General features: G+C 42.4%; 1 protein-coding gene across 1 annotated transcript; it reads right to left on the reverse strand.

The window, feature by feature from the left end:
• Positions 1–72: 72 nt before the first annotated feature.
• LOC115381832 (nuclear receptor subfamily 2 group F member 6-like) lies at positions 73–11,545 on the reverse strand. Its single transcript, XM_030083461.1, has 6 exons — positions 11,173–11,545; positions 9,632–11,081; positions 8,402–8,496; positions 2,420–2,754; positions 612–858; positions 73–382 (listed from the first exon to the last, which is right to left on the reverse strand). The coding sequence occupies exons 2-6, from the start codon at positions 9,898–9,900 to the stop codon at positions 108–110; spliced, it is 1,221 nt and encodes a 406-aa protein (XP_029939321.1). The 5' UTR covers positions 9,901–11,081; positions 11,173–11,545; the 3' UTR covers positions 73–107.
• Positions 11,546–15,019: the final 3,474 nt, after the last annotated feature.

Below are 15,019 nucleotides of genomic sequence, written 5' to 3' on the forward strand. Positions count from 1 at the left end.
TTCCAGGAATCAGTTTGCATTCACAACATCCACTCTGGACTTAAATGAACTCTACTCTCAATCTGATTTCAGTCTGTCTCACTCTGGAGCCCATTAGGAGAGGGCATTTACTGCCCTGGGGCATAGGGCCAGCTGATGGAGCTGCCGGATAGCTGCATGTCTCGGATCAGCGTCTCGATTGGCGTCTTTCCCACCAGTCGCATGAAGAACAGCTGGGAGATCAGGTTGGCCGGCACGGCACGCAGGGCAGGAAGGCGCAGCAGCAAGCGGCCGAAGCGCTGAGGTTGGTTGGGGTATTGCAGCCTGTCGTACTCTGTCAGAGCAACCTGCACCTTCTCCTGCAGTGACTCCACATGGGCCGGGTCTGTCAGGCCACATGCATCTGGAAGACAGACAAACAGGGAGCATCATTATCTGAGCAGTTATTCACCCGATTCACCCCAAGATTCACCCCAAGACCCTGAAAAGGGAAGCAGCTCGGAAAATGAATGAATAAATAATTCAATGTCTGTCATATTACAAACAGACATGTTAATGTTTTACTTGTTTTTAAAGAGCACTTTCACCCACAAAATGATTCAGTTGAACTTGTGAAGAATCACCAAACTCACCAGGGGAAAACAGTGCAATGGCTTTGAGACAGCTGTACTCAGCCGAGTCCACCTGCAGCCTGTTCAGCTTGTCCACCTGGTCTTGGAAGGCCCTGACCTGGTCCATGAAGGACACCACACGCTCAGCCGACATTGGGGAAGAGTGAAAGCCGGCAGCAGCCAGTAGAGGAGCCATGTGCAAAGGGAGAGCCGACTGAGCTGCGTTCAGGATGAACAGCTCACTCCAGCTCAGCCTCAGGAGCGCCACCTGCGGAGGAGAATTATGAAAAAGTCACTTGGAATTTTATGAACTTTTCAGGTATTGTTTAAAGAATATTCATTCATCACGCACAGGCTATGCGCACCTTGAAGCTGAAGTAGCCACAGTTGTGGACATTCCAACATACATAAAGTCTTTGTTTCTTTTCAACAATGAGTACTTTCATCTCTGGTGAAAATCTATCCCTCGAACAACACAAGCAGAGAAGATCACTGAATTCATTCTCTACCTCACTGGAAAAAATGTATTATTCCAAGTTGCCGGGGAAAGGTAGGGTTTAAATGAGCAGAGCTTGACACCAAACGTATCTTAAGTTCTGAATGTTGTTATTTTAAGTCACATCAAATACTTGCTTTTTGGAGGATTGTTCCCTTTAGTTAAAGAATCAGTGTAAATGTGTTTATTCTGGAAAACTGAATGTCAACTGTTGAAAGAGAACAATGTAATGTCGTAGTATGATGTGGAACCTTGTTCATGGAGTTGGATGTTTTTGAGGATCACAGTAAGTATTTATGAGGTATAACCTGTAGCTGAGCCAGAGTGGGGGCAAGGGGGCGGTCGCCCCAGGGCCCACAAGGTCATAGATCCCCGTTTCATGTGATGTGTTCACATTTACTCGTAAATAAATTATTATAATAAAATATGCAGTGTGTGCGAGAAGGTATACGCATATGATTGTGGGCTCCAATTTGCCAATTCTTACATTACGACTGTCCATGAATGCATCAGAGCTGTAAGCCAGCGCTGATTGGCTGTGCGGCATGAACGAGTTTTTTCTTTTGCACTTGATCTGAACTCTTTGGAGGGAAGTTAAACAGTATGCTAAACACTATGCTAGCCGCTAGCGGTACTACCCAAACCTAACATCGGAGCCACTGGTGAGTCAGTGAAACCTTCAAAAATATTATCTTTATCAGAATGCCGTGGTCTTAAACATCTGCCTATTTGAATGTGCTTTGTGTTGCTCTCAACTACAAAAGACCGCCGAGTCTATTTTTTTTTCTAATATACGTGAATTCCAAAAGCTATAGATAGCTGTGTCTATATCTATCTGAATAGATTGTGTAATTTTAGACCAGCTGTGTTAATTTTATATTTAAGCTGTATCAAAGATGGTACAGATTTAGCCAGTGAGTTTTTAATTTGAATTTTCAGCACCATGGACGGACGCTCTGAGATTGACAGCTGTCAGGTTGCATTTGTGTGTGTGTGTGTGTGTGTGCGCACGTGTTTGTTCTTCAGAACAAGTTTGTGAACTGGTTTGTGACTTTATTCTCCTTTCTGAGGCATATAGGTTTGCTTGGCTCAATAAATGTGAGCATTAGTGTGTTGTTTGATGGTAGCATGAGGTATTGTTTGAATGGTAAAATTACTATCATAAGGGCCCGTCGAGAATGCTCCGCCCCCTCTGTACTGAGACGTACGCTCCGCCTCTGGGTATAACTCTCTTGACTTTGTTGATCAGGGTGATAAAATGGAAGAAATGTTTAAATAAAAAAAGGTGCTTTGATTATGGGTTCAGATACCAAATACATATTACTGGACTAACCTGCTCTGAGACTGGGAGCTCTGGAAAGTATGGGATGTTCCTGGCCCACTCAATGGTGCTGAACAGGAGGCGTGCGGCCAGTTCGCAGATGCTGTCGATGCCCATGACGGAGGCTCCGCTCGCAGATGCCTGCATCTGTGCCTGGCTGTACGGGGCCCCATATCGGTTGTTGGGATATGGCTCCGCCCGCAGGAGCTGAGAGATGAGCTCTGACACAGGCTGACCATTGAAGTAATCCGCCCCAAGGTGACCTGGACCCGGACCTCCAACCCCTCCCGGCAGGGAGTTGGGACTGATACCTGAGTGAGCCGGAGGGATGCGGCCCCGCTGGACAGCTGCAAAGAGACAGACACAACCGAATGATGTTACATTTTCCTCCCAGTGATTCAGCAGACCTGTGCGTACGTGGATTAATCTGCTTTCTTCTCAGTCTACAAACATGCATGAGTGAGTGTGTGTGGTTGTCTGTCTCTCTCTTTGCCCTATGATGGAATGCCCATCAGAGCACATATATGGTCAGCACAGCATAATTTCTGACGGGACCTAATTTAATTCCGTCAGAAAATATTGCCCCCATGACACTTTTTTTTTTTTTTTTTTTTTTTTTTTTTTTAAGAATTTCTCAATTACTATCATTGCAGCTGTTTTCAACCAATAGGAAAATAACATTAATGCCCCTGTATCTACATGATATCTGTAAATTTTGAGACACTTCAGAGAAATGACATTTTTTCTGCAGGGCTAAAAGCCATATATTCAATTTGATTCTGACTCTTCTCCAAAAACAAAGTGGAAAAAATAAACTTTTGTTTACTCAATGGATGCCATGACAAGTTGGTTGTAAAATGTCATAAATAATTCAAAAAAACAGGTTGAGATTCACAGTAAAAGGATGAGATTTGCGTATAGTAATCAATTAGGTATGGTCTAAACATCTGGAACTGCATGTTTTCAGTCTGAACATAAAGTTTATAGGTGTATCACGGCAAGGGCAGGGAGCAGCAACGAGGCTCTAACCAGGAAACCCAGAGCCTGCAAGAGGAAGGAGAAATGCTGTGACGCAGTCTGAAAATGCACATGAACACAATATTTGTATGGCTGTAGATAAAATTAACCCCCCCCCCCCCCCCCCCACCCAAAAAAAAAAAAAAAAAATCAGTCTTGCCTCTTGGAGATATAAGATATTTGGTGATTTAAAAAAGTAGCTTTTCTTTGACACGGTCTGCTAATAACTTTATTCTACTGCTCCACCCAGGACTCAAAAGTGAAAAAAAAAAAAAACACACAAACACATTAATAAGCTAAATTATTATTAAATGTGGAGGGTAAATTATAATAAAATGATCTGAAACTATGTTTCCCTCTTCTGTACTGGAACATTTAAATTTTCTGACAAGGTGCTGACAGTCCGTGCTCCGTGCGCACTGGGGAGGTCTGCACTGAAGGAGTGATACCAATGTGAATGAATGAACTGGGGGAATTAATGAGTTCTCCGCTTATTATTGAAAGTGGAGATGAATGTAAAAACAGCAATGAAGGGAAACAGCACAAAGTCACGTTGGACGACGCGAAATTTGGAAGAGTGAGGAGTCGATTCTCGGCTGACGAATCTGCTAGTGTGTGTTCTGCTCCGGAGTGACAGAGTGACTGTAGTGTGTGGTGGCCTTTCGACCTCTGTCACTCTCTCCGTCCAAATTCAGTCTTCACGTGTGACTGAGATTGGATAATCAGGAGGATCCAATCAATAAGCAGCAGAGCTGACATCATGAATTTAGAGAGTATTTATTGGTTTAGAGAAATAAGTGATACCCATTCCAGCAGAAGCAGGGCCTGCAGGGCTTAGCTCAGATGCACACCTCAAGACACCAGGAGGCGCTGTTGCCAGATAGAAAACAAGTTACCTTTCCTCAAAGTTGAATGAAAACTTGAATTAAAAAAAATAAGGACAAAATGCATGAACCAAAAAAAAAAAAAAAAGGGGGGGGGGGCGAAATACGTCTGCTTAATCATTAAAATCTAGGGCAGCATAAATACAGTGCTTTGCAAACATTTGCAAATTCCTATTTGGACTCTCTCAGACAGACATATGTTGCTTTTTTTTTTACTATGACTACTACTACTACTACTACTACTACTACTACTACTACTACTACTATTATTATTATTATTATTATTATTATTATTATTATTATTATTGTTATTAGTATTATTTGTAGAAGTAGTAGTATTTTCATGTATACATACTAGATATACACAGATAGATAGATAGATAGACAGACAGATAGATAGATAGATAGATAGATAGATAGATAGATAGATAGATAGATAGATAGAGGCCGAGGTGTGGATCACACAAGACAAGACCCCAGGTGCAGACTGTGCGAGGAAGCCCCTGAAACAGTACAGCACATCACAGCAGGGTGCAAGACGCTGGCAGGAAAGGCATCCATGGAACGTCATAACCAGGTCGCAGGAACAGTATACAGTACGGACTGGAGACCCCAGAGTCTAGATGGAGAACACCCCCGAAAGTGGTGGAGAACAACCAAGCCAAGATCCTGTGGGACTTCAAGATTCAGACTCAAACTGGTGGTGGCCAATCAGCCTGACATAGTGGTGGGAGCAGCGGTGATTGATGTAGCAATCCCCAGTGACAGCAACATCAGAAAGAAGGAACAGGAAAACCTGGAGAAATACCAAAGAGCAGCTGGAGAAGATGTAGGGTGTGAAGGCAACAGTGGCGCCGGTAGTGATGGGGCACTAGGGGCAGAAAACCCCAAGCTGGATGCATGGCTTCAGGAAATACTGGGAACAACATCTGAGATCTCTGTCCAGAAGAGCGCAGTGCTACGAACAGCTAAGATCCAGCAGAACCCTCAAGCTCCCTGGTGTCTGGTAGAGGACCTGAGCTTGAAGGAGACACCGTCCAGGAAGGGCGAGAACACAGGTCCCAGATATATAACAGTATCTGCATCTGCCTCACTGAAGAGAAAAAACATGGCTGCACTGTGGCACTTTTAATCAGAGGCAGAATGCAGATAGTTTGACTCGCCTCTATCTTTTGTGTATGGGTGGGATGGAATTCACAAACATGTCAAGTTCAAATAAGCCCAGGCGATTTCCCCATCTGAAGCGCACACACACACACACACACACACACACACACACACACACACACACACACACACACGCACAGTCTCGTATTTCTATCCTCGTGGGGACCGTCCATTGACTCCCATTCATGTCTAGCCCCTAACCCTGACCCTAACCCTAACCCTAACCCACACTAAAACAAAGCCTAACCCTAAAGAAATGTTTTTGCACTTTTACTTTTTTCAGTAACAACAACATGGTCAAGAAAACACTGTTTCTCCTACTTAGGACCGGAAAAAGGTCCCCACAAGGCACGTCGTTCCACGTTTTGCTATCCTTGTGGGGACATTTGGCACCAACAAGGATAGAAATACGAGAACACACACACACACACACACACATACACACACACACACACACACACACACACACACAGACCCAGCTAATTCTGACATTTTTAAAGGACTTTACAGCATAACATATATGAAAATAATCAGAACTGGTCACCCTTGCATGACCTTCTGTGACGTCACTGTTGAGAGGTCTGGGTTGCCAGGTCTGTGGAGTTATTTCGGTGTTTGGATTTATTTGAAAGGGTTTTTTGTTAGTTGGTTGTGTTTGTGAATGAGCTATTTATTTAGCGAAATGTATGAAAAATATCTATGACTGAATGTCCACATTTTGCACGAAACTCTTCAGTTGAAATCTTTTGAAACCACCACATTCACACATAAACAAGAGCGGCCAGTGAACCGTAGCCACACACCTGCCTCTCATCCTCTCATCTCAATGACGCTCACCAGCAAACTGTTCACAGGGAATAGATTTAACTTATACAGCACTTTTTTCCACTATACACACACACACACACACACACACACACACACACACACACACACACACACACACACACACACACACACACAATTTCCAATAAAGTGGACATTTGGCTTGAGATAAATCGTACTCAATGAGTATTCATAGATACCTTATAATGTTAACTGTTTCAAAAATATGCCTCCTCTATAGATATAGTGAAAGAAGTTGTGCAACAAAATAATGTCTTGAAAAAAACCTAACCAGAGAGACAGAATGTCACCATACATTCACTCATAGCCAAAATAAGCGTTAGTCTTTTGTACACTATAAAAACATGTAGAGGGTGAAGTCTTCATTTCTTTATACTTTAATTTACTTTAGTAATTTTTATAGACTCTTTGAGCGGAGAACTGCTGGCCTGTTTTATGACACTGAAGGACTCAAAATAAAAATGACCCATGTTCCATCAGGTAAACACTCAGCTGCAGCAAACTACTGGTTTGGATCACAGTGAATAAAATCCAGTTGTGGGTTAAAGGTGTAACAGATGTTTCCAGGTAATGTGGACACGGTGCAACCTGCATCACAGGCAAGGCCAGCAGGGTTTATTGAAGGTTATGTCCAGTGTTGCCCTGGGCACACGGTCTCTCCAGTGATAATGCGTCGCAGAGTGCCTAAAATTCAGTATAGGGTTACATTACATTATAATACAAATACAAAAACAACAACAACCTGAAAGGGTTGGTGACCTGACCTGAAGCTTAGAGATGCTCTCTGTGGTAGACATCCTATTATTAAATTCATAATAATGATTCATCCATGTTATTGTCACATATTGTGATGTTACATAGTGCTGACAGTACAGACAGTGACACAAAATGTGTTACTGTGCATGAAGCCAAGTGAAATAGACAAGCCTTTGCTGTTTTCTCCTGGTACATAAACCAAACATGGTTACCTTCAGCTTTCCCAAAGCTCTGCAGCTGCTGGGACTCAAGCAGCCAAATGAAAACATGCTTTGGTTGACAGTATAAATATTGTGCTTGGATCACTGGCAAATGTCAGGGGATGTTTGTCCTGAAGTCGGCACTTTCTCTGTGAATCACCCAATTCTGGTATTCATGTGTTTGTGTGTTTCTGCATATTTCTTCTCAGTGCATGAGTCACTCCATTTGTCGGTAGATAATGAAAACGACACGAAGGTTTTAAACCTCACTGGACCATGATAGCTGACTATGAGTCTTAGCCTTGAAATTGTGCTCAATAATAAGTAAAGGTATTGGTGTTTTACAGTTCTTCCCACACTTATTCTGTGTTTAAAAAAAGAAATACAGCCCATTATGAAACAAAACCGAGAAAGAGATCAGTTTTTGGGTTTTTCACTATCAAGTTGAATTCTACAAAATACAATAAAAATATAAGATTTTATGAAAGTTAATTTTCATTCATCTGCCCAACATTTTAAACCTTCTCCAGATCTGTGGTCTTCACACTAATATTTTTATGAGTGCACTTTCTCATCTTGCTATAAAAGTAAATAAAACTGTGTCTTAGTGAATTTTATGTCCACTTTGGTTGGATGTAGGATACAATGCAAGTTTTTTTTTTTTTTTTACCTTTATACTACATGATATTTAATACTGTAACGTTCACAATCTAACTTTGATCTACTTTTTTTAGGAGTTGTGCCACAGTAGTCACTATTAGACCCTTTTGTGTGTAAACATTTGTTGACCTACCATATTTCTGTAAATCCAGTTATGTGAGTGCAGTACTCACTTATTGTTCTCCAGAACTCCCGTCTGTTTGACTTTTGAACAATTAAATAATATATGTACAAATATGTTTAGCTGTGTCTGCTGTTTGGTTTTTGCTTGGTAAGTGAGACTGAATAATGTCAATCACAGACGGAATATATCCAATGAGATAAAAGGCTTTAAGGGACAGACTCAAACGTGAGGAAATTATCAGCTGCAAATGACCATGTTCACATCATCTGACTTTGTAAAGCACCTCTCAAACTGGAACAACAAGCCGTGCACAGTTCAGCCATGGATGATGCTTGTGTACCTTCTTTGCGCATTCCAACGCGGAAACATTTCTTGAGACGACAGTATTGGCACTGGTTGCGGTGATGTTGGTCGATTTGGCATTCTCGATTGGATCTGCACAAAGGAAAAAAGAGCATAACAATTTAAAGAAGTGAGTCAAAACGTTCTGATTGTTCTTGCTAGTAGCCCGAAATACTCTCAGCGCTTCACATATTTCCAGCAAGGAAGTAAATTTAGCATTTTTATGTGCGTGTCCCCCATACCCCCCACCTCCCTCACAAGAGTGAAGTGTCTGACTGGCGAGGTTGAAAAGCTATCAAGGGTGTGACCTTTGTAAATCATCAGCTCTGCAGGCCCTTGTGTTGCTTTTTACAGCAGGTTGAGATCTCCCAACATATCAGAAGAAGTTTTTTTCAATCTGGAACGTGACAAACTGACTAAAAAGCCACGCTCCATTCAGAGTTAAGGCATTATTATGTGGAAGAAATAGCTGTGTTCAGCTGTGAGCGAGATCTTGGTAAGAGCAGAGAACTGAGTTGCAACATTATGTTCCTGTAGTGAAGAATAATGGGAATGTTGACCTTCTGAGGCAATCCATCCTCACATGACTGACCTTCAGGGCTTTCATTTCGTTTCTGTTCTTTTTTCTTTTTTCAGTTTATGGGCTGTTTGTGTGAGATGTAACCAAGGTTGGAGCATAACGTTCTGGAATGAGAAACTGACTATTCTACTGTCTCCTTTCTGAATGTTAATGGAAGTATAGAGGTTTATAGGAAAAAATCCTAAGACCTCTCTCTTCAACCTTGTAAGTTTATCTTGAATAAAAAGTGTAAAAACATTCAAAAGACAGTTAAAAAAATAATACACTGATGTACTGTCTTGACCTAAGAAAGTTTTAAGGTGTCAGAGCTTATAACTTTATCTCAAAGACTTTTCTTCATGTTATCTCAGCTCCATTTTTCTTCTTTTGCCCTGTATTCCTAGTCATTGTGCATTTTTGCTTCAGTATCATCTGACTTGCACTCACAAGAGGCATTAAAATGAATCATTGTGTAAATTCAAGGTCTTGATTAAAATTTTAAATAGATTGTGGTGTTTTGTGAAGATGTCATTACACGTAAAACAAACTTTAAAGGGTTAACAAAAGAAGGAAATATAGCTAGTGCAGCGAGAAAAACAAATGCAATATGTGTTTGTAATTTCCACCATTCAGTATAAAAGGACACATTCATCTCTCAACAGCTCGTACCGGCAGGAGTAGCTGAGGTTTCTTCTGATGCTCCTCTTGAAGAAGCTCTTGCAGCCCTCGCAGGTGAACACGCCGTAGTGTTTCCCACTGGACTTATCACCGCACACCACACAGTCCACCACGCACGCTTTGTCCTCATCCCCAACATCCACATCGCTGCTCCCCGCCTGCGGCGATCCTTCTTCTTCATCCCTCCTCAGGTAAGCTTTCTCACCCAGTCCATTAGTGTCCCCGTTGGGGTTACCCCATCCCCCGCTCACCATGGCCATATTCTCAAAGATTTATTGCCCAGTGAGTGGATCATACACAGACCCACTCTGTTCCAAAAGTACTCCAACTCTCTTTAAAGTCCAAAAAAAATGGATTCCACAGTCCAGGGCAGTGACTCTAGGCTTGTATTGAAGGTGCAAAGTATCGAAAAAGTGGTAAAAGCAGAGTAAAGGTCTGTCCCGGTCTCTTGTGGTGACCTTTCTCCCCTTTGCTGTCTGGTAGGGCTGACCTGAAGGTCCTTCCACTGCTGTTTTCCTCTCTTCTTTAATCCCCCTCCTCTCTCTGTTCTTGTGTTTTCTGCTCTGACCCCTGATCAGTGGCTGCCGCGGCTTGAGAAAACTTCAGAGACACATTCAATGGTTCAGAGTTCAGCCAGGAGAAAAGGGTGCAGCCTTTGCTCTTTTCACAGGAAACAATAAATTACACTTTGACTCCCTCTCTCCGTCTTCCCTCTCACTTTTTTTCCGCCAGCCTCCGGTCGAAAGGAAAAAAGAAATGCCTTACCTATCCCTCAGCACTGCAAGGAGGGACACAAACAGAGACGCTCTTGAAATGAAAAAGACGTGTTTCTCTCATTCAGCAAACAACTTTCTACCTGAAGGACAAGCAGGCACAAGGGAAATTGAACACAGCCCTCCTTCAGAAGGGTTAAACTGCCCTGCCCTCTCCTCCAACTTATAAACTAGTCCAACCAGTTCCTGTCGTGCTGAGGTGTTATCTGCTGATCTGAGGCAGTTCTAGTCCAGACTCAATCTTGACTTGTCGAGGCTGTTATAAAAGCAGAGGTGATAGTGATGATGAGAGAAAACAGGACAATCTTTTTACCCTACGAAAGCCACTTCACACATGCCAGAGGAAACAGAAACTAGGGAGTCAGGAAAACTAGATTTGCCTTTTTTTCTTGATAATCTGAGAAGAGCTGACATATGAATCTATTTAGCGTTTGTATTCAAAAAGCTTTCTGGCTCAGGAACGCTTTAGCATTGATTATAACCAAAACATTCCAGAGAATACAAAAAGAAACTCCATGCTTCATATTAAAATAAAACTGGTTGTTAAAAGGCAATAAGCTCATTTTAATCCAAAAGCATTAATGTTCTGCTGCATCAGTTCTCCCCAGGAAGTCCTCCTCTTCAGTTTTATGTCCATATATTAGATGTTCTTTTGCTTCCTCTGACTCCTTCAAAGTGAAGAAGATCAACTGTCACAAAAAAAGCAAAATAAAAGAAAAGAGTTGGATCTCTTTGAGTCACAGTTCTCTGTCCCCTCACCAAGCTTCACGAAGTGTAGTCTCTCCCTTGGTTCTTCTTGTTTTGTCAGTGCCTGTCCATCCAGCAGTAACAACCAGAGGCCAGAACCTCTCTGCATTCCCTGTCAGCGAGTCAGGGTGTACTGTTGCACTCTTTAGTTTTCGGCCGTCCCCGTCCTTTTTTCTTCCCCTCTCCGCCTTTCTTTCTGTTGGCCCCGGCAGGAATAAATTAGGCAAACAACCGCAGGAAAAACACAGTCACAGACCTTTCAGTGAGAGCCAGACGCTGCGGCGGAGAGCAGCCCAGAGATAGCCTCGCTCCTCTCAATCCCCTCTCTGTGTCTCTGCCTCACTCCCTCCTTTAGGGAGAGTGAGCGTGTGTCTGTGTGCTGAGGGATTTGACACTGCTATTCAAGCCCTGCTGTTGCCATGGCGCTGGATGCCTTATAAGGCCAGTGGAGTCAAAGAGCACAGAGTGGGCTGCAGCCACACATAAACACACACATGCACACATGCACACAGAAAGAATGCCCCGCTGCCTGACTGGCTGCCTGGTTCCCCCCTGACCCCGGCCCTGGCTGGGAGCAAGGGGGAGTTAATCTCACACCACCAATAGACAAAGAAGGCGAGGGGGGGGGTGGCCCGGGTCAGGCCACAGTGGGCGCATGGCACTCACAGTCATGTTCTCCATGCCACCTTAATCCCAAAGACTTCTTCTGACTCTGTTGACCAGGTAATAACAGGGAGCGCCTGTTGTTGTTAAGCATCTAGTCAAAAGGTAATATGATATGGTGCGCCTTTTCACACCTGCTGCCGGCACTCACAGGTCTGCGTGGAAGAGGTGACAGCTCAAGTGGCCCTAGATGGGGTTTTGGGGGGTGTTTGGGAAAGAGGTGGGGTGGTGGTGGTTTTTTTATGTGACGTTAGTTGACTTTCAAGACAAAAAGATGGACCGTTTGTGCTGTCTCAAAAACTCATAGGAGCTACAGGAACACAATTTTCACTCACTCAAAAATATCGATTGATTTTTCTTTTTATAGAAAGAAACATTTAAATATTATAAGCTTTAAAATGTTCCCAACAGATAAAAGTGTTTTTTTTTTAATGCACTGAACAGATTCTAGTCATCTGTTCAGTTTTCCAGCAGCTTTGTTATCAGTAACTTTTCCGTTCAGACACTTTGCATCAGTGCATCTCGAGTTTACCTTACAACATCAGTTTTAAAAGATTTACACAGAAATAACCAAAGACCACACTTTAGCCTATAACGTACACTTGGGTTATCCAAGTTACAGTCACAAGTAGCTGGAGCACATCCCAGCTAATGCAGAATTCACCCTGGACAAATCACCAGTCCTCCAGACAACCATTAGAGACACAAACGAAACAATCACACCTATTTAAGGCAACCTGTCATCTTTTCCCCTTTCTGTTCTATCCAACTCATGGTTTCAAGGTTCTGGAGCAAATTCCAGCTGAGCAGACAGGTAGAGCAGGCAGGGTGTGCTCTGGACAGGGCAGACATCAATCATCCTGGAGAAAACTGGAACATACAGAGAGAGAACATGCAAAATCCACAAAGAAATGCCCTTTCCTGGAATTCAGATCACTCAGTTTGTAGCTTTTGATAGGTAGCAGCTTCCACAGAGGCAGAGGGGCAACGCATATCTCATTACTCTGTGTGCGTGTGTGTGTGTGTGTGTGTGTGTGTGTGTGTGTGTGTGTGTGTGTGTGTGTGTGTGTGTGTGTGTGTGTGTGTGTGTGTGTGTGTGTGTGTGTGTTTACTCCCACTGTGCTGCCTCACCTTTCACACAGACTGCTTCACCTCTGATGCACCACCGTTATCGCACCTAAAGCCAGCTCAGAGGAGCACCAGAGGTTGAACCAATCAATCCCCTACTCCACCTTTGTGCCATTCACACAGACAGCAGGTCAACAGCCCTGAAATAAACGGTCTGTATGAAAGGGAGTTAATGTTATCACTTTCTGCCATGAAGCTCGCTGTCGTCCCTGACACAGACATCAAACTCAATGGGAGTTTTTTCCTTCAGATCAAGACCTTCCCTTGAGCCCAATCTGTGTTTAACATTCATTTTTTTCTTCATGTTTCTGCTGTGCATGATATGGATGGATTGAAAGACAAAGGGCCCAACTTTTTATGCGCAATCATCCAGTTTATTCAGGTTAAAATGACACTTATTTATTTGATAGTGATGCAGAGAACATTAGGGATTCTTCTTGAAGGCAAGCCGTAGTAAAAAGTACAGACGTGTCGTCATTATCACACTGACTCCACCTAGAATTGTGTAATCTCATCCCTTATTCAACTTTTTTCCTCATGATCAGGTTATTTTAACCTTAAAACTTTAAAGTTGAGCATATTAAAGGTTTAACCTCAGAAGGGTTATACTGTCATCTCCTTCATACTGAATGGGATTACCTGCTCTTCATGCCTCTCTGAAATGCTGCCTGAATTATGAACGTTGAGCATTAAACAATTACAGCGGCTAGTGGTGAGCAGCCACCCTTTGCTTCAATACCACAGGTTTTCTGTGCAAAATGTGCATGTTCTCCTGGAAGAGTTTCATCCAGGTATTGCAATGATGACCTTGTGTTGGCTTTGGGTGTGTCCAGTTTGGAGTGTACCCTGACCTTAACTGTAGAGTCTAGGTTGCACTACATTGGCTTGGAAAAAATGAGGACAGGCCAGAAACTGATTTTGGCATCATGAGTCACACAAAAAAATAATGTACATTTACATACACCACCTTTATCTTTCTAATCGTCCCTCTATCGTCGTGGCAGGAGGCAAAGCTCCTGCAGAATTCCTGGCCTGCTTTCTCTGGCATATCAACTGCAATGTCATGTGAAGGTCTCCTTGAAATGAGGGAGGACAAAATAAACAATTTAAGCCTCTACCCAAGGTTTCCAGTAACCACTAAATGATAAATAAAAGTCTCTACCAAATGTGGGACTCACTACTGCTTCCAAAGATGTCCGCTTTAAAGGAGCTCTGTGCAAGTAAAGTGTTTATTCATCACATGGTTTCAGAGGAATTCCCCCTGAATGACAGAATATGTTGTCTCTGTCGTCTTCAAAGAACAAAGTCTCTCTCATGAGATGTATGACACAAGAACTGACAGTGTGTTTACTGTTTTTCTGCAATTTTGCAGGGTTTTTTTTGTTTGTTTTTGCTTTGTTTTGTTTTCTAAATGTGTGCATTTGGCAATTTTAACCTATATCTGTCACAGCGAGACTCATTGTGCATGGATAACCCTTTTGTTTGGGTAAGAGGTTATCAGGGAGCTTGCTAAGCTGAAGTAAGTTGAATTAGTGCTTTCCTCTAAGTCTCAGAGGTCTGACCTCTGTGCCAGTATTATTATATAGATCTGTTCTTAGAACACTCTTAAAGAGGACCACTTATCTTAAATCTGACAGTCACATGTTGCTTTTGAACGTTCAGTCATGGCATATAGAACAGTGGATGTTTTAGAACAACAGGATCTTCATCTCTGCTTCTGCATTTCCTAAGAGTTATTGAGTTTGTGACTCTACAGGAATATATCTGATGTTCACCTTCAGGATGAAAAGTCTGGCTCGGTTTTGCTGAATGCAGCTTCATTTAATGAAAAAATGTATTTCAAATTCTTTCAAGTGGTCACGTGCAATTAAACCTCTTGATTATTCCAAGCCAATATTCCAAAACATGTCACAACATAAACATCTTCATCAATTTAATGCTTTTAGATTTAAATACCTGGGCTAAATTCTTTTATTTAAAATAATAATAGTAATAGTGTGAATCTCGCATAGAATAACAACCCACTATCTGAAAAATGAAACAATGAAGTATGTGGATTTACACTCAC

This window comes from Salarias fasciatus, chromosome 23 (assembly GCF_902148845.1).
Source record: "Salarias fasciatus chromosome 23, fSalaFa1.1, whole genome shotgun sequence".
NCBI lineage: Eukaryota > Metazoa > Chordata > Actinopteri > Blenniiformes > Blenniidae > Salarias > Salarias fasciatus.